The sequence below is a fragment of the Salvelinus sp. IW2-2015 genome, linkage group LG10, assembly GCF_002910315.2.
Source record: "Salvelinus sp. IW2-2015 linkage group LG10, ASM291031v2, whole genome shotgun sequence".
In the NCBI taxonomy this organism is placed as follows: domain Eukaryota; kingdom Metazoa; phylum Chordata; class Actinopteri; order Salmoniformes; family Salmonidae; genus Salvelinus; species Salvelinus sp. IW2-2015.
The window spans coordinates 14,622,260-14,650,203 of NC_036850.1; the positions used below are offsets into that span (position 1 = coordinate 14,622,260).

A 27,944-nucleotide genomic window follows, 5' to 3' on the forward strand; every position below is an offset into this window, starting at 1 on the left:
TGGTAGTCCCACCTAGATATCTGTAGATGAATGATGTGGTAGTCCCACCTAGGTATCTGTAGATGAATTATGTGGTAGTCCCACCTAGGTATCTGTAGATGAATGAACTAACTTTAAGTCGCTCTGGATAAGAGCGTCTCCTAAATGACTAAAATGTCAAATGTAGTAGCATCCTACCTTTGAGTAGCTTTAAACAGAGTAACCTCACTGACACCTGTTGACGTGTAAGAGTGACATTAAGAGAATTTGCTGACAAGACGGTCTACTGTATATCATGGCACGGCTTCCTTCAAAATAGACAGATCTCTTTCCACAAAACACTTTTTATCCCCACATTGACGTCGATTCTGCTTCCTGTAAACATGTCAGCCAACTGGAGAGCGGCAATGCCGAGTGTTTTCTCTCCAGATCTAAAAAAAATAACAGCAGAGATTTTTCAGGAAACTGCTGGCTCACAGAACACGCTAATGGCTATGTTGGTCACTGAAATTGTAACCAGCAGTAAAACACTGTCACTAAACCTCTTATTACAAGAAAAATAAAATGACAGCCTAGCATTTCCTCTTACAGTACCTGAAGTACCATGAAGACTAGGCCTAAACTACTGTCTAAAACACACATCTTAAGTACCATACTCTGTTTCATCATGGTGGAGCAGCGGTCCATGAGTCAGGCAGGTCATGTAGAGGGGAGATAGCAGAAATCCAATAAGAGGGACTGCTACACCTAATCACCAGTCTCATTTGGCTGCTGCCCTCATGTCCTCAGCGGCTCAAGCCAGCTGCCCCTTAATACGCTGACCTCTGTCAAGGCTTTGGAGACAGGAGGGGAGTTAATCTTCATGAGGGTTCTGGTCCTGTGTGGTGGGCAGAGTAGGGCCCTGAGGAGCCCGTCCCCTGTCCTGACCATCACATCACGTGTCTGCAGTATGTGCCCCTTCCCTGATTGAGATCACATGCTTAGAATTTTTCAGCATTCCAAGCTCTACTTTCTACTCAAGGATGACAATAAATTACAGAATTCCTAACATTCAGTGAGGCTGCACTCTGTAAACAATTAAAAGCAGTCCACACTGTCAGATATTACCCCCTAGACAACAATAAAGCAGCAAGACGGCTGTGGTTAATACAAGACAGGCCAGCCTAGAACAGGAACATGCTAATTTCAGGATCCTCTTGTAATAACAGACAGAGAAGAATTCCAAACAACTGGTAGATTTTCCACTCTCTTTTTCACATAGTAAACCTGCTTGGGGGTCATGACAAAAAATAAACAAGTGTATAACATTTAGTTTATAGAAGTGCCAAATAATAATATTGATCACTTTCTGAAGACCAACTTCTTGGTCTGTTTAGTAACACCATGGGCCCAATCACTAGCCTACATGGAATTCACTCTGTGTTTAACAAGGGTTTCAAAAAAAATGACTCAGTTTGTAGGACAGGCTTTATCAAACAACATTATATTGGAACTGAGTGTTGATTGAACAGGGCCCTGAACTAACAGTAGCAATAAACAAGTGATTTAGGCCTGTGCCTGGTGTCTTAGACCACTTGAGAAATCAATATTTGTCTTACTTTTTTTACATTAAAAAATTAAGTTAWGTAGTATAAAAAGGTTAAAAGATATGTTATTCAAAAATCATGTAAAACTTACAGGCACAAAGCAAATGTCAAACCCACAGAGCCAAACTCTGTAAAATAAACCATTAAACAACGTTTTTCCCGAATACTCCACATAGGTCTCCTGTGTGTCCTAAAAAGCTGTTTTTAGTAGACTCAAGTGTTAATGAGTTGGCCAGGGTATTTCCACAGTAGAGTAATGACCAGAATAAGATAGAGGTTATCACTGGGTCTGCTGAGTGTTTACTACACATAGCCTGTTAGTGCACCACACATTATCAGAGCTGGAGGTTCCTGCTGCATGCATTCCACAGCTAAAACTCATTTTTACAATTTTGTCCTGTAGTAAGATACACAGAAAATGTGACTGTAGAGCAAATTTGGGACCAGAGACAAGTGTGCTGAGAGTAAGATGAGCAAATATTTGCATACACTTGCATCACAACAGCTTCAATGAAAACATGCTCAAATGAAAAATCACCCAAAGAGACAAAAAGAAAAATGAGGGCAAAGACAATGCCCTAGACATTCATCATTGACTGATTCTGTTTCCAAAACAACCACAGGATGGTCGTTGGTCTCTCTTGCTATACTCGCTCTTGATTAGCGCAGGTGTTTCTTCTACTGGGAAAAGGTTCATCCATCTTCCTGGCCTTTGTCTTCCAGCAGAGCTGCTCCAGAAATCAGCTCTAGGAGGCCTGGGCAGGCCCTAGGCCGGCGGCTAGCCGCCAGCTTTCGTCAGCTCCACGTCAGCTCCTAACCTACATCTGGCCCAGTGTGTGGACAGGTGTGCCGGTTGGTCGGAGACAGGTTGGCAGGTGCTGCTAACTCTGTTTTCCTCCGTTCCACAAGAAGTGTTTGATTAAAATCCCCCACTGCTGCTCCACGTACTGAAACCCAGTTAGTGCCTAATACTATTTTTTAAGCTACAGTTATTACGTAAAGCCCCTCATCACTCCAACAATCTGTCCAAAAGCTTTCCACCGCCCCCATGCTAGAACTAAAAACACACTGGACTGGATGTTCCAAAGTGAAGATACGCAAAGGAATATGCGGTGGTTTGCATGGGAAAGGGTATCAAAGATGATCAAATTAATGATGTCATAGAGATCCAATTCCAGGAAGCATTCCAGTGTCTGAAAGCAGCTGCAGAACTAGGAAAATATTTGGAATGATAAGGCATCAGGGCATCACAGGAAAAGATGGACCAAAATGCACATCAACCATCAAAATAATATGGGTCAAATGAATTAAGAGCCGTGGAAGGTTAACCATACAGCCACTGACGTACCTAGCACACATCATTTGTGGACTTGTCCTTTATGGATGACAAATGGCGGCCATAACATTTGCCTAAGTAAGTGGTTTTGTTTGAGTTTCATTTCCCTAAAAGAGCAAGGCATAAGAATAAAAGGTTTCATTGAGTTCAAACCTCTGGCATCCATTACAACTAGTCTATAGCTATGATCTTTATGGGAACATTGACAGATATCTGATCACAGAGATTAGGCAGTTACTGATTAGGGAGTGGGACTTGCCATGGCTTCCTTTGCAATCCTTCCTACAGTACCACACGTGTGACAATCAGCAACCTACTCTTCCTTTTCCATCACACAATACGCAAATGCTTTTCCTAACTGATTACTTGACTTAATGGAAAACAGAATCCCCATCTGGATAGCTGCTCTGAAGCAGTGTAGTCGGTGGAGTTTCCCTGGACAAGCTTTGGCTATCACCCCTCCTGCACTCTCCACTCTGACGAAGAAAGGAAGGAACTCCTCCATTGTGGTCAGGATGCCTCACCACAAAGCGCAAAACCAAAAGGGAAGCTGCCCAAGTGCATCAGCCAATCAATGGAGGCAACAAATCCCTGATGTTCAATAACATAGGAGACATTGCCACATCTGACATCTTGTAAATTCTACAACCACCACAACCTGAGTATCTCTATTGGCCAAAAGCAGAATGAAAGCTACGGACTTACTCTTCTGAATTGCCGCATCACAAATTCCTATAAAATATGATTGAAATAATATTAGGTAAAGATAGTCATAACACTAAGGCCTTGCACAAGCTACTAGAACTGTAGCAAGAATTCGGGCTGGCACAATTACTGTATAACTGGTAAACTCATGGGTTCACTTGCAATGACTGCCTGGGATACAATCATTTTCATGGTAATGTAGAATGTTCATTCAAATGATGTGGCTCTGGCAATGGAATGTATGTTTTATAATGTCAGCTGAATTAACAAATCACAGCACATATTGATGGGTAAATTTCCTGCTTTTTCTTCCTGCTTTGCGCCTGTGGGTACACTGGCAATGGCCGCCAGTCTACCCATTAATAATAATAATTTATTCAACTTTTAAAGCATTATTCATTCAAATAAAAAATCTAAGCGCTTAAAGCAACAAAAAATGACTAATTTAGAAAAACAACATTCATGAGAAGGGTGGTCATGAGAGGGTAAGGAAAGTTAATAGCTTAAGGGGTCATCGGAGGAAGGTGGTCATAAGGGGGAGAGCAAGCAAAACTGGTCTGTGTCATCAAGGTGTCTTTCTGTCCCTGCCGTCTGTGTGGCTTCTCCATAGCAGGACTCGGATGATGTTTGAGCTCAGCCACTGCAGTTCATGGACTCCAGATTAGGTGTAGCTAGCTACTCCTTCACTACTACCAAAATGAAGCTACAGGAGTCACGTGGTGCCAGAAAGCACACCACATTTCAATAATAATTCAAAAGTAGCATTGTAACTTAGTCCTCCCTGCGATCCTCATCACCCCACACCTGTGCTGTGACGTCTTGCTTTCGAGGCTTCTCCATCCTCAACCTCCGGACACTGGCTGGCATTCGAATCAAAACAATAGCCAGCTATCATTAGCTAGCCAAACAAATTACTTATCAGCTTCAGTCTTGAAACTCTGTGGTGGAATCTGATCATATTAGTTAGCTATATGCTTTCTTAAAGCAAAAAGTTTGCTCTGACTCAGTACATGTATTAGCTAGTTAGCCAGCTAACTAGAGATTAGCGGCTAACAAAATTTAGGCTAAATGCTAAATGACAAACTAGCTGTTTGCAGATGTAAGAAACAAACTAATAGTGTAATTACAGAACACTAGTGGAATTATGTTAATAAGCAAAGTGAAAACAGCATGGTTGTCATCAACATTGTTGCATGTGCTGCATTGACCATGCAGACTGAACGCAAGTGTCTCGTGGTCCAGGAACAACAAACAGGGCGGGGCTAAGTCTGTGTGGAAAGCGGCATCGAGACAGCGGCGAGAGATGACTCAAGTAGCGAAGTAAACGGAAAGGCTCCAAGATGGCAGCTTGAACACACGCTTCCTACCGACCTCTGCATAACAACTTTTGAAAGATAGTGAAGTGTATTATTTTGAACTACCAAACTAATACTTTGCTTGCTAAAAACACCAGGTTATTGATGATATTTTCCAAACTGTCACAGCGCGCTGACAGAAAGAGAAATCGTATGGCTAACTCCTCAGCTAGCAATGCTTAGGCATCATCCAATGTCGTTACACAGGAGGCAAATGCTTTGACTGACAACTGCCACAACTATACTGGTCTGACAGATTCTATGACACTTAACGTGTCAGACGAGGAATTTCCTTCTTTCTTCCTCCAAGAAAGGCATGTTTGAACTGGGCCCAGATGCCACTGCCAATAATGATGTTATCGCCACTCTTTCCAGGCTCATCAATGCAAGGTCCGATGCCATAGAGAAAATGGTTGGCGACAACGCAATGAAAATCGATGGCTTAAAATAAACAGTTGACTTTGCATGCATGGAAATCAAGGATGATAAGAAGGTAACCCACATCGAAAAGCGTGTCGAAAAGGAGGGAAAGATGGACTTGTGCAAAAGAAGAATTGCGGATCTCGGAAGCTACTCCAGACGGTGGAATCCGAGACTGTATGGAGTTCCCAATGCAGATGGGGAGAACGTGCGGCAAGAGACCATCAAAGTCTGCCAAGCTATCCTACCTGAGGAGAAGGCTAAGCTAGCAGATGTTGTCGACACTGTACATCGCCTTGGCACGAGAAGGCAGGGTGACTCCAAGCCTAGAGGTGTCATTCTCCAGGTAACATCACGGATCTACAGGGATGCCATTTGGAAAGCAGCCAAGAAATCTACTTTCCTACGCGACAACAATCTGTGATTTGCTGAAGACCTCTCGAAAGCAGACAGAGAACGGAGAGAGAAACTGTGGCCAGCTGTGGAAAAAGCACGAAAAGAAGGGAAAGCGGCTTACTTCATCGGAGGGCGCCCTTTCATCAACGGATCCGAAATCAACCTTCCTCCTTGAGGACRGTCATAGACTGTGCCTGGTGGTCAACATAGGCTACCTAGATAGCTAACTCTGATGTGAGCAGATCCCWCTCCCGGCTCTAAGGTGATTTAACCTTCGTTATAACTGCACAGGACTACTGGAGTAATGGATATTTACTATTTTATTTGTTCTCTCACTTCTGATATTTTTACCTGCAGTATAGGCAGAGAGCAAGCTCTTTGTTGTTTCTTGTTCTGGCAGTTAGCTTTGTTATGCTAAACTATTCTCACTCAATCATTTGAATCGTTTCCTTTCATTCTTTTTAGATTTGCGATTGTTGTTTTGCTCATAGTACTTTGTTCTATATTCCACTTTGTCGTTGTCTATTGTGTCACTCAATGCTAGGGGGTTAAGAAATAATGTAACGCGCAAAGCATTATTTTTATTTGCCAAACAGCTTAAAACAGATTTATGTTTTTTTCAAGAGTCCCATTCAGTTGCTACTGACGTCAACTTCTGGAGATCTCAGTGGGGTAATGATATATGTCTCTCTCATGGTTCTGAAGTCTCTGCTGGAGTTATCACTCTAAAGAATCATTTCAATGGAAGTATTTTGCACTCCGACTGTGACCCTTTTGGTCACTTTCTTCGTCTTGTTATCAACTGTACCTACATCATCATTATTATTACCAACATTCATGGTTACAATTCCAAACTTGAAAATTATCACTTACTTGAATCTTTAGAAAAGCGTATTCTCCATTGGCTAACCAAGTTTCCGAATGCTTTGTTTATTGTAGGTGGGGATTTTAATATTTCTCAGAATAATTTAATTGATAGATGGCCTCCGGGACAGTCCACTTCTATGAATACAAGTTTGAGGCAGTTTATGGAAAGGTTTGACATTATAGATATTTAAAGAGTAAAGTTTCCTAATGACAAGTCTTTCACATGGAGTAATAAGACATGCTCCAGACAATCACACATATTTTTGTCTGGTGTCTAAATGTTTTGATAAACAAGGTATTTCTGTTAACATCCTTGCCACTCCCCTTACTGATCATAGAGCTATTTATATTGACATTACACTTTTTATCTCTGATAATGGCCTTGGCAGAGCATCCTACTGGAAGCTTAATAGCTCTATATTAAAACATGAGTTGGTCAAGATGGAGATAAACAATTTAATTACACACTTTTGGAACAAAGCTATAAATGACAATTCATACAGTAATAACTGGGAGCTCTTTAAATATGAGGTTGGAAAATATTTAAGAAAATATGGGAGTATTCTTGCCAAGACAAAGAAAGCTGAAGAAGAAAGTGTAATTACAAAGATCACCTGTCTTGTTCAAAAGCCTGTTTAAAGTCTCTCAGAGGACAAATCTGTTCTGTTTGAGCTACAAAACAAGTTGGATGATATGTATAAACTGAAAGCAGAGGGAGCCTTTGTCAGATCTAGGAAGAAGTGGCTAGGAGGGTGAACAAAATTAATCTTGTTTTTTCAGGTTAGAAAAATACCACTCTAAAAATACAATTCAACAATTAAATATGAATGGTCTCATCACAGATAATCCCAAATTATTTTCTAATTTTAGTTGCAATTTCTACAGGAATTTATATAGTTCTAAGTATTGTGAGGTTACCTCAACTCTTTTTTTTTTTTTACTCTGGGGGATGTGAAATCAATTGGGGAGGCTGAAAGGGAACAGTGTGATGACCCTATTATAGTTGAAGAGATAATTTATTCTATTGAACACCTTCAAAATAATACGTCTCCTGGGGCTGATGGTATATCTGCTGAGTTTTACAAAACATTTTCTCAACAGTTGGCCCCTTTTCTGTTGGAGGTCTTTTCTGAAAGCATTGTAAATAATGCTCTCCCTCACAGTTTGACTCAAGGTCTGTTAACATTAATCCCTAAACCCAAGAAAGACTTGCTTCTACTCGATAATTGGCGTCCAATCTGTCTGCTCAATAATGACTACAAAATATTAGCCTGTATATTTGCAAAAAGAATGAAGGCAGTAATTGGACTCAATTATAGAAGAGACCCAATCTGGCTTCATGAGGAATAGACATATATCTAATAATATCCGACTGGTGTTAGACCTTATTGACTATTCTTCGAAGATAGTTTTATTGTCTTCTTAGACTTTTACAAAGCCTTCGATACAGTGAGTTTCTATTTCTCTCCCTTGAGAAATTTGGTTTTGGGGAATATTTTGTAGTACTATTAAAAAAAACGTTATATCAATGGGAACAGTTCAATTAAATTAAAGCATGGCACTTCTCCTAGATTTGATTTCAAAATAGGAATTAGGCAAGGTTTCCCAATTTCGCCTTACCACTTCCTGCTTGCAACCAAACTCCTTACAAGTTCTGTTAAATCCAATGATATAAAAAGGGATCTCTATTGCTGACAGAGATATTATCGTAAGTCAACTTGCAGATGACACAACCCTTTTTTTGAAAGATGCTGACCAGATTCCTAGAGTAGTCGCTGTGATAAATATATTTTCCAAGCATCTGGTCTTTGCCTAAACCTTAATAAGTGTGAATTGTTTGCTGTTAAAGACTATGTGATACCCTCTATATGCAATATTCCAGTCAAGGAAAAAGTAATATGCCTTGGGATTACCATATCTAAGGATCAACAGGAAAGATGCTCATTACATTTTATACAGTGAGGGAAAAAAGTATTTGATCCCCTGCTGATTTTGTACGTTTGCCCACTGACAAAGAAATGATCAGTCTATAATTTTAATGGTAGGTTTATTTGAACAGTGAGAGACAGAATATCAACAAAAAAATCCAGAAAAACGCATGTCAAAAATGTTATGAATTGATTTGCATTTTAATGAGGGAAATAAGTATTTSACCCCTCTGCAAAACATGACTTACTACTTGGTGGCAAAACCCTTGTTGGCAATCACAGAGGTCAGACGTTTCTTGTAGTTGGCCACCAGGTTTGCACACATCTCAGGAGGGATTTTGTCCCACTCCTCTTTGCAGATCTTCTTCAAGTCATTAAGGTTGAGGCTGACGTTTGGCAACTCGAACCTTCAGCTCCCTCCACAGATTTTCTATGGGATTAAGGTCTGGAGACTGGCTAGGCCACTCCAGGACCTTAATGTGCTTCTTCTTGAGCCACTCCATTGTTGCCTTGGCCGTGTGTTTTGGGTCATTGTCATGCTGGAATACCCATCCACGACCCATTTTCAATACCCTGGCTGAGGGAAGGAGGTTTTCACCCAAGATTTGACGGTACATGGCCCCGTCCATCGTCCCTTTGATGCGGTGAAGTTGTCCTGTCCCTTTAGCAGAAAAACACCCCCAAAGCATAATGTTTCCACCTCCATGTTTGACGGTGGGGATGGTTTCTTGGGGTCATAGGCAGCATTCCTCCTCCTCCAAACACGGCAAGTTGGGTTGAATGCCAAAGAACTCCATTTGTCTCATCTGACCACAACACGTTCACCCAGTGTCCTCTGAATCATTGATGTTCATTGGCAAACTTCAGACGGGCATGTATATGTGCTTTCTTGAGCAGGGGGACCTTGCGGGCGCTGCAGGATTTCAGTCCTTCACGGCATAGTGTGTTACCAATGTTTTCTGATGACTATGGTCCCAGCTGCTTGAGATCATTGACAAGATCCTCCTGTGTAGTTCTGGGCTGATTCCTCACCGTTCTCATGATCATTGCAACTCCACGAGGTGAGATCTTGCATGGAGCCCCAGGCTGAGGGAGATTGACAGTTCTTTGTGTTTCTTCCATTTGCGAATAATCACAGAAACTGTTGTCACCTTCTCACCAAGCTGCTTGGCGATGGTCTTGTAGCCCATTCCCACCTTGTGTAGGTTCTACAATCTTGTCCTGACATCCTTGGAGAGCTCTTTGGTCTTGGCCATGGTGGAGAGTTTGGATCTGATTGATTGATTGCTTCGTTGGACAGGTATCTTTTTTCACAGGTAAGAAACTGAGATTAGGAGCACTCCCTTTAAGAGTGTGCTCCTAATCTCCGTTCGTTACCTGTATGAAAGACACCTGGGAGCCAGAAATCTTTTTGATTGAGAGGGGGTAAATACTTATTTCCCTCATTAAAATGCAAATCAATTTATAACATTTTTGACATGCATTTTTCTGGATATTTTTGTTGTATTTGTCTCTCACTGTTCAAATAAACCTACCATTAACATTATAGACTGATAATTTCTTTGTCAGTGGGCAAACGTACAAAATCAGCAGGGGATCGAATACTTTTTCCCTCAACTGTACCTATTATTGAAAAAAACTAAAAGTTGAACCATTGGCTGCAGAGGGATTTATCCTTGAAAAGGTTGAGTATTGCTATCTAAAGCTGAAGGTATCTCCAGACTTACTTGTGAAGCCCAGTCCCTATATCTTGACAACAAAATAGGTAAGCGGTTGACAAGGTGCTTTTGAACTTCATCTGGAAAAATCGTACACTTTATTTAAGGAAATCTGTCGTTATGAACTCATATGAAAATGGTGGTCTCAAGTTTTTAGATTTTCCTACTTTGAATAATACTTAAGATAAATTGGGCAAACATTTAAAGAATCCTACTTAAATTTGGAATTTCATCCCTCATTTATCTTCTCCATTTTGGTGGCTCAATTTTCTGTTACTTTGTAACTATAACATTGATAAGATTCCTGCAAAATGCTCTGCTTTTCATAGACAAGTATTCTTAGTGTGGTTGTTAATATATAAAAAATGTTCCCAACATAGGTATTTCATTTGGAACAATAAGGACATTTTGTATAGAAACAAGTCTTTATTTTTTAAGAACTGGTTCAATAATCATATCCTACTGGTGAGTCAACTTTAATGCAGAAGGATTGTTACTCYATTATGAGGAATTTTTTATCTCGTTACAATATCCCTGTAACACCTAGAGAGTTCGCCATAGTRTTTGATGCTATTCCATCTGGAACTCTCATGTTATTTAGAGGTGTAGCCAGACCTCACCCTCTTGACCTACCCTCGCTTAAACCAGTTGACTCTCCAATAGGGAAAATATGTTTCTCCTTACTCCCTCAGAACAACAGATCTATACGTGCTTTATTTCAAAGGGATATTGTATCCATTCCTTATGTCACAAGTTACTGGAATACAGTGGTCACTAATATCTGTTGGGGAAAAGTCTGGTTTTACCACACAAATACTTGCTTGTTAACAAGGTCAGAGGTCTCTTTCAGAATGATCCATAAGTATTACCCTGTGAATCTTTACCTGAAGAAATTCAAAAAAGACATTAACATTGATTGTACTTTTAGTTTTGTGCATCCATAAACCGTTTCACATTTATTTTGGCATTGCCTACATGTAAAACAATTATGGAAAGATATTCACAGTTTTATAATTGTTAATATTCTTGATGACTTTTGTTTTTTTAATGGGAGAATGTGCTGCTCGGTTTCCTTAACCATAATAAAAGAAACAATTTTACCTCAAATCTAATTGTGCTAATGGCAAAATGTCATATTCATAAATGTAAATTCACTAATAAAAAAACTACTCTTGTGTTTTCTATAAGGAATTTGAGCAATACATTAAGACCATTCAACATTCTTCTAATAAGAAAGCTGTTAAAACAATCAATGTGTGTGCATCTTTTAAGGTCTTTGTATAATCTGTAATTTGTTGTACCCCCTAGCATATGTTATCATTGTCTGTTTGTATACTTCTTGTATGTGTACTGATTTTCCTTCAATACATTTTTTTTTTTTTTTATTATATATTTTTTTAAGTTGAAGTAAACTATAAAAATGGACGTTACACAATGTACCACATTTAACAAATCTAACATTCAAATACCGTTATAGAAGGTAAAGTAAAAACGGTATATCCTTTAAAAATACGATCCTGTGAAATAAAGATGCGCAACATAAGCCTTGTTTTATGAAACGAGGCGATCAACTGTTTATATAGTATACCGGGTATTTCAAAATACCAAAGTTATGATTTAAAACGGGGGTAGCGCCGCCTCACAGGGGGTGTGTGCTATGTCACTGCATATAAACTACAGCATAAGTTGAAGACGCACTATGCAGAAACCGCTAACATTTCCTGGTTGTAAAAAGTTTAATAGTTTGTGACAAAACAAGCAAGTATAGTGTAGAGAATCATTATACCATCTAAACCGCTGTGAAATACACTATATACAGTACCAGACAAAAGTTTGGACACCTACTCAATCAAGGTTTTTTCTTTATTTTGCTATTTTCTACATTGTAGAATAATAGTGAAGACAACAAAACTATGAGAAAAAAAAACATATGGAATCATGTAGTAACCAAAAGTGTTAAATCAAAACACATTTCCTATTTGAGACTCCTTCAAGACGTTTGGAATACATATGCATACATATGCTGAACACTTGTTGGCTGCTTTTCCTTCACTCTGCGGTCCAACTCATCCCAAACCATCTCAATTGGGTTGAGGTCGGGTGATTGTGGAGGCCAGGTCATCTGACGCAGCACCCTCACTCTCCTTCTTGGTCAAATAGCCCTTACACTGCCAGGAAGTGTGTTGTGTCATTGTCCTGTTGGGGAAAAAATGATAGTGGGACTAAGCGCAAACCAGATGGGATGGCATATCACTGCAGAATGCTGTGGTAGCCGTGCTGGTTAAGTGTGCCTTGAATTCTAAATAAATTGCAGACAGTGTCACCAGCAAAGCGCCCCCACACAAATCACGCCTCCATGCTTCACAGTGGGAACCACACATGGGGAGATCATCCGTTCACCTATTCTGCYTCTCACAAAGACATGGCGGTTGGAAACAAAAATCTCAAATTTGGATTCATCAGACCAAAGGACAGATTTCCACTGGTCTAATGTCCATTGCTCATGTCCCTTGGCCAAAGCAAGTCTCTTATTCTTATTGGTGTCCTTTAGTAGTGGTTTCTTTGTAACAATTCAACCATGAAGGCCTGATTCACGCAGTCTCCTCTGAACAGTTGATGTTGACATGTCTGTTACTTGAACTCTGTGAAGCATTTATTTGGGCTGCAATCTGAGGTGCAGTTAACGCTAATGAACGTATCCTCTGCAGAAGAGGTAACTSGGTCTTCCTTTCCTGTGGCGGTCCTCATGAGAGCCAGTTTCATCATAACACTTGATGGTTTTTGTGACTMCACTTGAAGAAACTTTCAAAGTTCTTGAAATTTTCTAGATTAAGACATGGAGGTCAGTCAAAGTAATAATGGACTGTTGTTTTTGCTTATTTAAGCCGTTTATTGACATAATATGGACTTTGTTTTTTTACAAAATATGGCTCTCTTATGTATACCACCCCTACCGTGTCACAACACAACTGATTGGCTCAAACGCATTAAGGAAAGAAATTCCACAAATGAACTTTTAACAAGGCACACCTGTTAATTGAAATTCATTCCAGGTGACTACCTCATGAAGCTGTTTGAGAGAATGCCAAGAGTATGCAAAGCTGCCATCAATGCAAAGGGTGGCTACTTTGAAGAATCTCAAATACATTTTGATTTGTTTAACACTTTTTTGGTTACTACATGATTCCACATGTGTTATTTCATAGTTTTGATGTCTTCACTATTGTTATACAATGTAGAAAATAGTTTTAAAAAATTAAGAAAAAAACCTGGAACGAGTATGTGTCCTAACTTTTGACTGGTACTGTACGTACGCACACAAAAGTATGTGGACACCCCTTAAAATGAGTGAAATTCGATGTTTCAGCCACACCCGTTGCTGACAGGTGTATAAAATCAAGCACAATCAAATGTATTTATAAAGCCGATGTCACAAAGTGCTGTCCAGAAACKCAGSCGAAAACCAAACAGCAAGCAATGCAGAAGCACGGTGGCTAGAAAAACTCCCTAGAAAAGGTCATAACCTATGAAGAAACCTAGAGAGGAACCAGGCTCTGAGGGGTGGCCAGTCCTCTTCTGGCTGTGCCGGGTGGAGATTATAACAGAACATGGCCAAGATGTTCAAACGTTCATAGATGACCAGCAGGGTCAGATAATCACAGTGGTTGTAGAGGGTGCAACAGGTCAGCACCTCAGGAGTAAATGTCAGTTGGCTTTTCATAGCCGATCATTCAGAGTTAGAGACAGAAGGTGCGGTAGAGAGAGAGTCCAAAATAGCAGGTCCGGGACAAGGTAGCACGTCCAGTGAACAGGTCAGGGTTCCATAGCCACAGGCAGATCTCCATAGACGAACATTGGCCGTAGAATGGCCTTACTGAAGAYCTCAGTGACTTTCAACGTGGCACCATCATAGGATGCCACCTTTCCAACAAGTCAGTTCGTGAAATTTCTGCCCTGCTTGAGCTGCCCCGGTTAACTGTAAGTGCTGTTATTGTGAAGTGGAAATGTCTAGGAGCAACAATGCTCATAAGCTCACAGAACGGGACCGCCAATCATCTTGAAAGTGGAAGATGCACATCCCAAGTACATAAAGATGATGGGACAAAGTTTYACATCACCCAAACCTAAACTGTACCTCCAGAGGTTGTACTAGGGCTTTGTTTACCTGCCAAGTGTTGAAGCGGGTAAAAATCATATGTCCTCGGTTGCAACACTCACTCCAAACTGCCTCTGGAAGCAACGTCAGCACAAGAACTTTTAAAGAAAGTGGAGAAACCATTCCGAGTCATCCTACAGTAGACGCTGATAGACATTCCACCCCACATAGGGATGCAAGCATGCGAGAGGTCTAAAGGTGCACAGCTAATATGAAAACACAGCAACATGATAGAACCATCAAGCATCGGCATATGGAAGCAGTTTGTTCAGGCTCGCTATGAATGTGAGGGTGTTTTTTCTTGCAGGTTTGAGTCACATTACGTAAACCATTTCCTGTGTCCACAACCTTAATACAAGGGTGCAAGGTCTGTCATAAAGCCNAGTCACATTACGTAAACCATTTCCTGTGTCCACAACCTTAATACAAGGGTGCAAGGTCTGTCATAAAGCCAAGATGGGCCAGTAATGCCTCAGAACACTGTCAAGTGTTGAAGCGGGTAAAAATCATATGTCTGTCCTCGGTTGCAACACTCACTCCAAACTGACTCTGGAAGCAACGTCTGCACAATAACTTTTAGTCAGGAGCTTCATGAAATGGGTTTCCATGGCCGAGCAGCCGCACACAAGATCACCATGCGCAATGGCAAGTGTCGGCTGGAGTGGTGTAAAGCTCGCCGCCATTGGGTTCTGGAGCAGTGGAAACATGTTCTCTGGAGTGATGAATCACGCTTCACCATCTGGCAGTCCATTAGACAAATCTGGGTTTGGTGGATGCTAGGAGAACGCTACCTGCTCGAATGCATAGTCCCAACTGTAAAGTTTGGTGGAGGGGGAATACTGGTCTGGGGCTGTTTTTCATGGTTCGGGATAGGCCCATTAGTTACAGTTAGGGGAAATCTTAACGCTACAGCATACAATGACATTGTATACAATTCTGTGCTTCCAACTTAAAATGGCAACAGTTTGGGGAAGACCCTTTCCTGTTTCAGCATGACAATGCCACCGTGCACAAAGTGAGTTCCATACAGAAATGGTTTGTTGAGATCGGTGTGGAAGAACTTGACTGGCCTAACCTCAACCTCATCGAACACCTTTGGGATGAATTGAAACGCGGACTGCGAGCCAGGCCTAATCGCCCAACATCAATGCGTGACCTGCAAATGCTCGTGGCTGAATGGAAGCAAGTCCCCGCAGCAATGTTCCAACATCTAGTGGAAAGCCTTACCAGAAGAGTGTAGGCTGTTACATCAGCAAAGGGGGGACCAACTCCATCTTAATGATTTTGGAATGAGATGCTCGACAAGCATGTGTCCACATACTTTTGGTCATGTAGTGTACATTTTCATGTAGTGTACATTTTCAATAACCCAAAATATTATATTTTCAGCTGATGTACAAAACCAAAAGACACAAAAATGAAACTTAAGAATGGGAAACATAGAAATAGCACACATAGAAGAGACCTACCTTCAATGAGAAAGAAATATTAGTTGTAGATCTGTCAATTAGAATTTTTATACTTTGAACTTAAGTATAAGAAATCATAGATTTGTCAAATGATATCAAGCTCAGGGCTCCAGCTATGCATTTGGTTTGCTAACTTGCAGCTAGATGTCAAGATCAAGCTTCTTGGTTACAGCAGAGACATTCACTCCTCTTCTGGATCAAGATCCCAGTTGACTAAATTGTTTTGTATGTTAAAGATTATTTTTATTTGTAATAATATTATGTATTTTCGTAGAAATAGCGACCTTGTGTGCACATTCGGTATTGGCGTATATCCTGGTATGGTACAGAAACAGTATGAAGATCTGGAAACCATCCAACCCTAGTGTGTAAGTGAGTGTACATCACCTGGTAGATGCCTAGTGACAGCTGTATAACAGTCTGCTGGCCTAGTAAAATAAGCTGTTTTTTAGGCTCTCGGTCTTTAACTGCTGCCGTTAGCGATAGCACCGGAGAAAAGAAGTATGTGCAATTGCATTACTCTGATCGAGAGTCGATACCAAATTCCTTATTTTAATTACATTTATATATTTCGCCTGTCCGGATATCAGAATAAAAAAAAGAAAGATATTATTCGAATAGTAAAATAAATTTAAAATGCCCATCCCCATCATCATGGTAACTTAATGAAAGTATAAGACAATCATTTGTGGGGATTTRAACGACAAAAGCATTACACTACAGCAAAAAGGTTAATGTGACAGGATCCTTAATTTGCGGTCAAACCTCTGCAATGTCAGYAAAGTATTATCGTTACCAATGCTACAGGGTTGTAATAAAAAGTGTGGACAGTTAAGGAACAATATGTTTTTTTAACATAGCCTATTACAGTGTGTAGGCCTACAAGTCCTTGGCCAAGTGGATAATCCTGGCCCGAGTCACTAGTCATAAAAGCAAAGTGTTTGATGTAATATGCCAACTCTTTTCCTATGTACTTTGAAAACAGCTGGTAAACATTTCCTCTACACCTTTGGATGTTCCTGGTAAAACAGTCAATAACACCCTCCAATGATTCATGATTTCAGCAATAACACCTGTCAACACCTGAGATGCATGTTTTGTTTGACCAACAGGAAACATGGAATGCCAGTCTCTCAAACCATGTGTAAAAATATCCTGTTTGTACGTCTGCAGAGTCGAGCTTGATCTGATATGCAGCAAAATGTTGATTTAATGTAGGCTACTAGGCTATTATGTCATCCCTGAGTAACTAGAGGACTAATCAAAAGGTATAGCTAGTTCTCATCTCCCATCCTGCAGAAAAAACTTTCACCCTAAATAAATAAGTAAAGGATGAGGCGGCTCTAATCTTAGGAGACTTTTTTAAGCCGTTGCTTGTTGCCTACACAAACTGTTTAACTGGGGTGGGGGGGCAGTGGTCAGTATAATACATCCTTTGTCTGGTGTGGGGGGGTGTGTGGGCTATTCCCCACAATCTGTCCATACTTTCCCCATGTGATTTCAATCAAAGCCTATTCCATGCTCCACAACTGGGTCTAAGATAACAGTGCATGCATTCCAACACCCTCACTCACACAGGCTGGGAGGGCATTCACCTGTCTACCCGAGAGGCAGGTAACTTTCAGGAGGAAGGAATCACTAAGATAATCGATCACACTCAGAATAGGCCTACAATACAATGCTCCCTTATCATATCATTTCTACATTGCCACCCATACTATGATTTGTTTGTCATTTTCTGCATGAGAGCGATGTTAGAAGCTATATTAAAATCTCCCTTTACTTTTTGCATGATACAGCCTGGTCCGGAGATTCATTCAATACAGTCCAGGTAACAGCCTGTCTTGTGACACTAACCAAGCTCATGATTTTCCCCTAAGTGGATTACAGTATCTGATCCTGACTATTTATCAAATGGCATCTGTGATATCAAATTATCCAATTCGATAAGAAATGAAGATGCAGGATCAGCCTCATATTTCTCTGATGGTCTACCAGAGCACACTAAGAGAAATGAAAATCAGACCATTTAGTTGCATTTTGAGACCCTGGCTGAGTGAGTTGCATGTTTAATTGTTCGCACTAGTTTGAGCTGCACATCTCCCTGGTCACCTCAATCAAAACGTCCTATTTTTTGGAAGGATAAAACCATGCATTTGCTGAACGGTAAAGTGCATTATACTCATGATTCCTGTAAAAGTTCATGTAGCACACTTCTGTCTATAACATGAGCTGGTCAGTATGCGTAGGTAATCCTGTAATGCAGATTTTTTGAAAGATATCACGTAYTAGAACTGCAAAAAGTGTTGCTCTCCACTTTCTGGAGGACTGAGTTTTGAAATCAGTGGAATGCCCGGTGGTATTAGAGTACGATAGGAGATGGAGACAATTCTGCCATTTGATTGAAAAAAAAATGCAGATGGAGTAGAAAAGAGAACATAGAAGGCTGTTGATAAAACACCCCTCTTTGGATTACATCTTCAAACTAAGGGCAACCATGGCATCTGTGACAGAGAGGGAGAAGCGTCCATCCATGTATACCGGTAAGATAGTCATGCAAGCTACATTTTCAGATATTACACGTTTCAAAATTGTCAGAAAGTTGTTTTCCTTTCAAGTTAAAGCATACTGTTAGCCAGCCGGCTAACGTTATMTGTATGATCTGTGTAGTAATATAAGCTGTACTTTATCCTAGGCTCTACTTTTATCCAAAGTTTTTTTTTAAACACTATTTCCAATTTTGCTACATAAGACCGAATCGAGCCGGTGGGTCACAAACGTAATTGCGGGGAAAAACAACTTTGGAAGCAAGTAGTTGTCCATATTAAAAAGAGCGTCTCCGCTTTCTATAGGCAAATTATCATTATTGAGCTCAAAGCACACGGCTTTACAATCAAGATATCTGATATGGCTTTGAAATACGGCGCACACGAAATTGCGCATGGGCCATCGCAAGTGCACTAMGCCTCCGTTTTTTTAGGACATTACATTTACTGTTAGATTAATACATGGCTACTAGCAGTATGTTTTATATTTAGAGTTAGCTAATGTGTTTTGAGTTTCCACTTACAGTACAACAGCCAAAGCCAAGTCTGGAGAAACCATTCCGAGTCATCCTACAGTAGACGCTGATAAAAACATTCCACCCCACATAGACCTCTCGCATGCTTGCATCCCTAAAGGTGCACAGCTAATATGAAAACACAGCAACATGATAGAACCATCAGGCATCGGCATATGGAAGCAGTTTGTTCAGGCTCGCTATGAATGCGAGGGTGTTTTTTCTTGCAGGTTTGAGTCACATTACGTAAACCATTTCCTGTGTRCACAACCTTAATACAAGGGTGCAAGGTCTGTCATAAAGCCAAGATGGGCCAGTAATGCCTCAGAAAACACATCCCTGTAGCTCTAATCAGAGGTGATCATTTCTGTCACATACACTGACAGTATGAGGCATTATACCTCATACCGGGCAAATTCCTCCGTTTCACTTTGCAAATTACGTTTTTTGGCGCACAGTAAGCCAGAGAGCATTTACTACAGCTCCGACGCCAATAACCAGAAACAGTATCCCTCAGTAAGGAGAAAMACACACTGCTTATTAAAGTCTGCATCCAAGCACACTTTATTTTTTTAAAATTTTATTCCAGCTCAATGCAGCAATATAAATCCAAGGTTCAGGGATCAAATGAGACATTAGTCCCCAGGGAAACAAAGCCCTAGTACAACCTCTGGAGGTACAGTTTAGGTTTGGGTGATGTRAAACTTTGTCCCATCATCTTTATGTACTTGGGATGTGCATCTTCCACTTTCAAGATGATTCGATACGTATCTAGATACATGGGCTCCCATACAGGAACGATTATAGTTTGAAACGAGTCGATGCTATTCGGTTTGACACATTCATTTTCCATTGTAAAATAAAAGAGCCTGGCCTCCCTGAGCTGGATCTGTCTGAGCTAACTTCTCTGTGTGTGTGTGTGCAAAGGATGTACAGTGCATTCGGAAAGTATTCAGACACCTTGACTTTTCCCAAATTTTGTTAGTTACATTACAGCATTATTCTAAAATGTATTKAACTAAATAAAAATTCCTCATCTACAAACAATACCGCATAATGACAAAGTGAAAACAGGTTTTTATAAATGTTTGCMCATTTATAAAAATCAGAAATACCTTGACATACAGTACCAGTCAAAAGTTTGGACACAGCTACTCACTTTATCTTTACTATTTTCTACATTGTAGAATAATAGAAGACATCAACACTATGAAATAAAATTTAAAAGTTAAACAAATAAACATATTTTATATTTGAGATTCTTCAAAGTAGCCACCCTTTGCATTGATGCCAGCTTTGCACACTTGGCATTCTCTAAAACAGCTTCATGAGGTAGTCACCTGGAATGAATTTCATTCCATTCAATTTCATGAACAGGTGTGCCTTGTTAAAGGTTCATTTCTGAGGCCTCCCGGGTGGGGCAGAGACTCTGGGTTCGAGCCCAGGCTCTGTCGCGACCGYGAGGCCCATGGGGCGACGCACAAATTGGCCCAGCGTCGTCCGGGTTAGGAAGGGTTTGGCCGGCAGGCGCACCAGCGACTCCTGTGGCGGGCCGGGCGCAGTGCACAGTGACCAGGTCGCCAGGTGTACGGCGTTTCCTCCGATACATTGGTGCGGCTGGCTTCCGGGTTCGGTGTGCATTGTGTCAAGAAGCAAGGTTGTGTTTTGGAGGACGCATGGCTCTCGACCTTTCGCCTCTTCRGAGTCCGTACGGGAGTTGCAGCGATGAGACAAGACTGTAACTACTACCAATTGGATACCATGAAATTGGGGAGAAAAAAGGGGTAAAAAAAAAAGACTGTTGGAAAAACATTCCAGGTGAAGCTGGTTGAGAGAATGCCAAGCGTGTGCAAAGCTGTAATCAAGGWGGCCACTTTGAAGAAAATCAAATATATTTTGATTTGTTTCAAATTTTTGGTTACTACATGATTCCATGTGAGTTTTTGATCATCTTCAGATGTTTGCACTCACGAGACTCCCAGTTACACAATAAATGTTATTTTTGTTCGATAAAGTTTAGTTTTATAACCAAAAACCGCCATTTGGTTTGCACATTATGTTCAGAAAACCACAGGCTCGTTCCGGTCCTGAAAGGCAGACAAAAATTCCAAAAAGTATCCGTAATGTTTGTAGAAACATGTCAAACGCTTTTTTATAATCAATCCTCAGGTTGWTTTTAACATACATAATCGATCATATTTCAACCGGACGGTAACCTATTCAATACTACAGAGATAGAAAATGTCGAGCTACATCAGATTCCTCAGGCTGTGACCAGGCTTTAGACAGTTTCAAGCTTTTATTTTAAGGTATCCTTTGATTAGTTCCTGCGCGTGCAGGAACTAATCAAAGGATACCTGACATGTTTTGAAAAATCTCGCTCATTTTTTAAAATAAAAGCTTGAAACTATGTCTAAAGCCTGGTCACAGCCTGAGGAATCTGGTTGGTACCCCTTTAAATGGAGGGGCAGGCAACGGAACAGGGATTCTTCCAAATAAAAAAGGCACTTCCGGGTTGGATTTCCTCAGGTTTGCGCCTGCAAAATCAGTTCTGTTATACTCACAGTATTTTCTATCATAATCTGTCAATTATATGCATATTCTAGCATCTGGACCTGAGAAATAGTCCGTTTACCTTGGGAACGTTATTTTTCCAAACATAAAAATTCTGCCCCCGAGCTGAAAGAAGTTAACTGCCTTGTTCAGGGGCAGAACGGCAGATTATTACCGTGTCAGCTCAAGGATTCGATCTTGCAACCTTCCGGTTACTAGTCCAACGCTCTAACCACTAGGCTACCTGCCGAATGAGTTGGGACAAATCTTAGAATGTCATTGAGTGGCCCAGCCAGAGCTCAGACTTGAACCCGATCGAACATCACCGGAGAGACCTGAAAATAGCTGTGCAACGCTCCCCATCCAACCTGACAGAGCTTGAAAMGATTTGCAGAGAAGAATTGGAGAAACTCCCCAAYTACAGGTGTGCCAAGCATGCAGCGTCATAGACTTGAGGCTGTAATCACTGTCAAAAGGTGCTTCAAAGGTACTGAGTAAAGGGTCTAAAAACGTGTGTGTGTGTATATATATATATATATTACACACACACACACACACGTGGCCAAAAGTTGAGAATATATTAATTTTCACAAAGTCTACTGCCTCAGTTTGTATGATGCGTATACTCCAGAATGTTATTTAGAGTGATCAGATTAATTGAAATGAATTGCAAAGTCCCTCTTTGCCATGCAAATTAACTGAATCCTAAAAAAACATTTCCACTGCATTTCAGCCCTGCCACAAAAGGACCAGCTGACATAATGTCAGTGATTCTCTCGTTAACACAGGTGTGAGTGTTGACGAGGACAATGCTGGAGATCGAACTCAATCAGCATGACAGAGTGAATAACAGACTGGACACTTCAAAAGGAGGGTGGTGCTTGGAATCATTGTTTTCTTTCCTTTTTCTTCCTCTGTTCAAAAACCATGGTTACCTGCATGGAAACACGTGCCGTCATCATTGCTTTGCACAAAAAGGGCTTCACAGGCAAGGATATTGCTGCCAATAAGATTGCACCTAAATCAACCATTTATCGGATCATCAAGAACTTCAAGGAGAGCGGTTCAATTGTTGTGAAGGCGGCTTCAGGGCCCAAGAAAGTCCAGCAAGCTCCAGGACCGTCTCCCAAAGTTAATTCAGCTGCGGGATCGGGCACCACCAGTACAGAGCTTGCTCAGGAATGTCAGCAGGCAGGTGTGAGTGCATCTGCACGCACAGTGAGGCGAAGACTTTTGGAGGATGGCCTGGTGTCAAGAAGGGCAGCAAAGAAGCCACTTCTCTCCAGGAAAAACATCAGGGACAGACTGATATTCTGCAAAAGATACAGGGATTGGACTGCTGAGGACTGGGGTAAAGTCATTTTCTCTGATGAATCCCCTTTCCGATTGTTTGGGGCATCCGGAAAAAAAGCTTGTCCAGAGAAGACAAGGTGAGCGCTACCATCAGTCCTGTATCATGCCAACAGTAAAGCACCATTCATGTGTGGGGTTGCTTCTCAGCCAAGGGAGCTGGCTCACTCACAATTCTGCCTAAGAACACAGCCATGAATAAAGAATGGTACCAACACATCCTCAGAGAGCAACTTCTCACAACTTCTCCCACCCAGGAACAGTTTGGTGACGAACAATGCCTTTTCCAGCATGATGGAGCACCTTGCCATAAGGCAAAAGTGGGTCCACGGCCAGGAAACTCCCCAYGCCTTAATCCCATTGAGAACTTGTGGTCAATGCACAAGAGGCAGGTGGACAAACAAAACCCCACAAATTCTGACAAACTCCAAGCATTGATTATGCAAGAATGGGCTGCCATCAGTCAGGATGTGGCCCAGAAGTTAATTGACAGCATGCCAGGGCGCATTGCAGAGGTCTTGAAAAAGAAGGGTCAAAACTGCAAATATTGACTCTTTGCATCAACTTCATGTAATTGTCAATAACAGCTTTTGACACTTATGAAATGCTTGTAATTATACTTCAGTATTCCATAGTAACATCTGACAAAAAATATCTAAAGACACTGACGCAGCAAACTTTGTGGAAATTAATATCATGTCATTCTCAAAACTTTTGGCCACGACTGTGTGTGTGTTTATATATATATATATATATAAACCTGTTTATGCTTTGTCATTATTGGGTATTGTGTGTAGATTGATGGGGGGGGCGCAATTTAATCAATTTTAGAATAAGGCTGTAACATAACAAAATGTCAAAAAAGTGAACGGGTCCGAATCCTTTCTGAATGCACTGTATTATGTCTATGGTGTCTGTAGGCACCTGAGCTGAGCCATAAGGGATACTGGGCATCTACCACCACCCTATCATTTCAGGGGAGAAATGTTTGCTTTTTGATCTGAAAACCACCGTCACCAACTAKTTAATTAGTTATTTTTGCAGATTCATTATTACAGAGAATCAGAAAAATTATGCTATCCTCTGCCTATGGGCTACTTAGCTAATTCAAGCCTTTCTCAAAATACAACAATGGCCCTTTAAGACAAAAAAAAAGCTCTTTACCTGACTTGCTTTTCAAATATGTCTAGAAATGTACACGTTTGTGCTCTTGTAAGAAGCAATTACTCACCTATTGCCGACTACATAGTATCTATAACTGTGCTAATAACTCACTAACTAGCAAAGGTTATGAACAAAATGTGCACACGGGGCTAGATGCAGCTCTTGCTTTGATCTCAAAACAAGCTCAATTACTCACGACCACAGATGTAAACAGTCCAGTTCAAAGCTAATGGCACAGATCCATATATAGCAATGGTRTATTTGCATATAGGCCTACTGCAGCTCTGATTGGTTATGCCYCACTGGTCTGTGTAGAGTTTGGGCTGAGTCGTGCACAATAGAATCTACTCCGATGCCTTCAACAACATTTCTTGCATAGTTTGTTTTGGTATGTTGCATTGATTCGATCACAATTGCCACAGTAAAGGGAAACATTGACAGTGTTAACTAACAGGGAAAAGTCTAGAATGTTGAGTGAAGTTCAAGCTTGTGCTTCTCTCCTTGGGCTGATATTTATTCTGCACTCTGCGCTGGCAGTCCCAGTGAGCTGCGCCGCAGTAGCCTGTCCGCAGTTTAGAGGGAACATTGGTCATAGCCAATGAATATATAGCACAACTTTAGATTTCACCTCACCCCAGTCTCATAATCTCATGTTTTAGACCGTTTGGGAGTTGACAGACTCGGAGTGAGCTTCTCGGGATGTCTTTGTCCTATCACGCTCTAGCGACTCCTGTGGCGGGCCGGGCGCATGCACGCTGACACAGTCGCCAGTTGTACAGTGTTTCCTCCAACACATCAGTGCGGCTGGCTTCCGGGTTAGGCAAGCACTGTGTCAAGAAGCAGTGTGTCAAGAAGCAGTGTGTCAAGAAGCAGTGCGTCAAGAAGCAGTGCGTCAAGAAGCAGTGCGTCAAGAAGCAGTGCGTCAAGAAGCAGTGCGTCAAGAAGCAGTGCGTCAAGAAGCAGTGTGTCAAGAAGCAGTGTGTCAAGAAGCAGTGTGTCAAGAAGCAGTGTGTCAAGAAGCAGTGCGGCTTGGCAGGGTCGTATAGCTCTCGACATTCGCCTCTCCCGAGTCCGTAAGGGACTTGCAGCGATGGGACAAGACTAACTACCAATTGGATATCACAAAAAAGTGATGAGAAAAAGGGGTAAAAAGTACAAAAAAAACTCAAATAATGATATCTAATGTAAGCTCCGATCAGCATGTAGCCTACCTATAGGCTGAGAATTCCTGTCAGAACATGTCCCCCCCCCACCCACCGACCAGTGGGTGGGGGGGGACATATTCTGACAGGAATTCTCAGCTCTTTCTGGCCTACATTCCTCTCTTGCGTTATGTATAAAATATTGAAATAGGTAATAGCAAATAGGAATAGGCAAATTACTCAGAATATCACTTGTGTGCTGCCCTGCTGTGCTCTACCAGACTGTTCTATACTGTGGGGCGTCAGTCAAATTCAAATAGGCTTAACCGTCGTCTGTCACATCATGATGTCGTCACCCTCAACATTTTGCTGTCAATCACTGTCAATAGAAGATGCTATGTTAATATCGTCCAACCCTAGTGGAGTTCTTTCATAAAATATCACTCCCTACTTCTATTCATTGTTATCCAAGTGACCACAGTGATGCAGAACACAAATGATTTCCACCAAAAGCTCCCTTCATCAAAGGTTCCTTTCCAAGTGGGGCCTACCTCTCACCCATGCTGAAGTCAATCTTAGTGGTAAGACAACCTGAATGTAGTGGGTTGATGTTAGCTAGGTAAGTGCTTTCATTTAGGTCTCCAATGAATGTAAGCTACGGCTCTGAAGAGTGTGTGCTTTTCTAGGTTGAAAATCCATTAAAATGAAGCATGGATAATATGTGGATTGTCCTGGTGGTTTTATGTCTTCTCTGACCAATGAGTCTTTTCCCAATCTTCCTACAAGGAGGGAGGCTCCCATTAGTAAAATGTCACTGGAGTAGAAATAGCCTAAACTAGCTTATGCCATGGACTGGCTGGGCTGCTCTCTCAACAAATGACAACTAGTATCAACATGATTTTTTAGGAGTCACTGATTTTGGAACAGGAGCCACAATGAAGCAGGGAAGTGATCATGACTTCTGTGTGGATCCCTGGTTGGACGAGCAAGGTGGAGAAAAAGCAGCTGCTGTCTGTCTACTCAGCCCACTGTCTATGATCCTGCTTTACAAAAGAACGGCAAAGCAATTAAGTGAAATGCATCCTCAGGGAGACATGTTCTTGTTGTTTGTTTTCTTTTTGCGAGAGTGTATCAACTCTAAAAATAATTTCCGGTTTTGTAGTAGAGTAGAGAATGCAACTCCAGTTCKCACAGAGGGAACTGCTGATCTCCCCCAGTTCCAAACAGCCCTGGATGTACATAATCCCACACCTCAGTAACACATGAGAAGAGGATGGGAAAATAAACCTCACTATGGATGGGTAGAGATACTTTTCCCCCCTGTCCCTACTAGAGGCGTATTCAATCACCCACGACTGCAACAGAAACATCCTCTTATCAGGGAGATCCATCACTCTCGCAGTCCATTCATCACTATCCATCTCAGTCAGAACAGGGGTTTTTGTGAGGATGGCGGTCTGAATCCATCTAGGCTCCGGCGATGCCAGGAACATTTTGTTCCTACGGCACAAAAGTTGTTTGTCAGTTGAGTGACATTGGGGCCACTATTTACCTATTCATGTGGCTGCCTCTAGTAAGTGAGGGGATTCAGCTGGACTGGGTGGTTGTCTCCCTCTCACACATGGGCCTGGAAAGATGTCACTGCACTTGGGATGTGTCTTTACTTCCTTACGGGTTGTCTACGTTCCTTCATCATTCTTCAAATGCAGGCCATACTTTGGGATCAGTATAAACATCCTCTTTCTTGTTTGCTCTTCTTCAGTAGGTTCCTCTCTTTCAARCAAGCCCAATCAAAAGGAATGTTCCAACTGTAGGCCAAGTCATTTTATTACAAAAGTACAGTATAAAAATGGTTATACCTGTATAATAGTGGATTAAATATTTCAAAACTAGCCATGTAGGAGAACTGTAGAACATCTTGGGTTGGAATTATAGCAGACCAGAGCGTGGGTCTGGTTTGAGAACCTCAGTTCGGAGCCCCACTTTTGAGCCCTCCCCCCCCAAAATACAGCAATACCAAGTAATTGACCTCCCCGAATCCCCAGCCCATCTRGTAGGAACGTTGGATAAAACAATTTGGGGATAAGACGGGAAGTTAGGATTTCTATTCGCATTCTGCCGGTGTCAAACAAAAGGAGAAATCCTACAGGTTGCAAATTATATGAGACTAAATAAATCACAGCAGCTCGCGACTAATGCAAATCTTACAGCAGAATGCATTCTCCAAAATCATGACACCAAAGCTGCTCCCGGTGCAAGCCACGCACGTCACGAACTACAATTCCAAAGGCTGGATTTGTCACATCAACTAGACAGGATGTGACAGTTCGACTCAATGAAACTCCAATTTGTGGTTTAAATATCTACAACACACAGTCACCCCCCGTTGCATATATTTAAAAACCATCGTATGTGCATCAGAAATTCTACATCTACCGGTAGTTCAGCAATAAGATGCTGCAGACTGTTTCAAATCTCAGATATCAATGGCTAGCTACCTAGTTAGTCTATGCTAACCAGCTAGCATTATAAACACTGACGGCCTGGATAAACCCAAGCATTTGAAGCTCAATTTAGCATTCGAGTTCCAAGCGTTACATTCAAAAACTCACCCGTTTTGTCCTGATCTAATCCCACGACGATCAAATAATCAGCCAATCTCGCCATGTTTGCTGCTTTTTCCGAAATCTACCAACACAATTCAGCATTTTTCTTTCTTCAAAAGCACAGCCATGTTTGACAGAAGGAGTGATATTGCG

At 41.3% G+C, this 27,944-nt stretch overlaps 1 protein-coding gene across 1 annotated transcript in view; it reads right to left on the bottom strand.

Annotated features, from left to right (window-relative positions):
- Positions 1-27,944, bottom strand: part of LOC111969339 (myotubularin-related protein 13-like) — an 89,864-nt gene extending 61,920 nt beyond the window's left edge. Inside the window, 1 exon segment of the mRNA XM_023995403.2 lies at positions 27,798-27,944. Coding sequence (XP_023851171.1) covers positions 27,798-27,852 — 55 coding nt within the window. The 5' untranslated portion in view covers positions 27,853-27,944.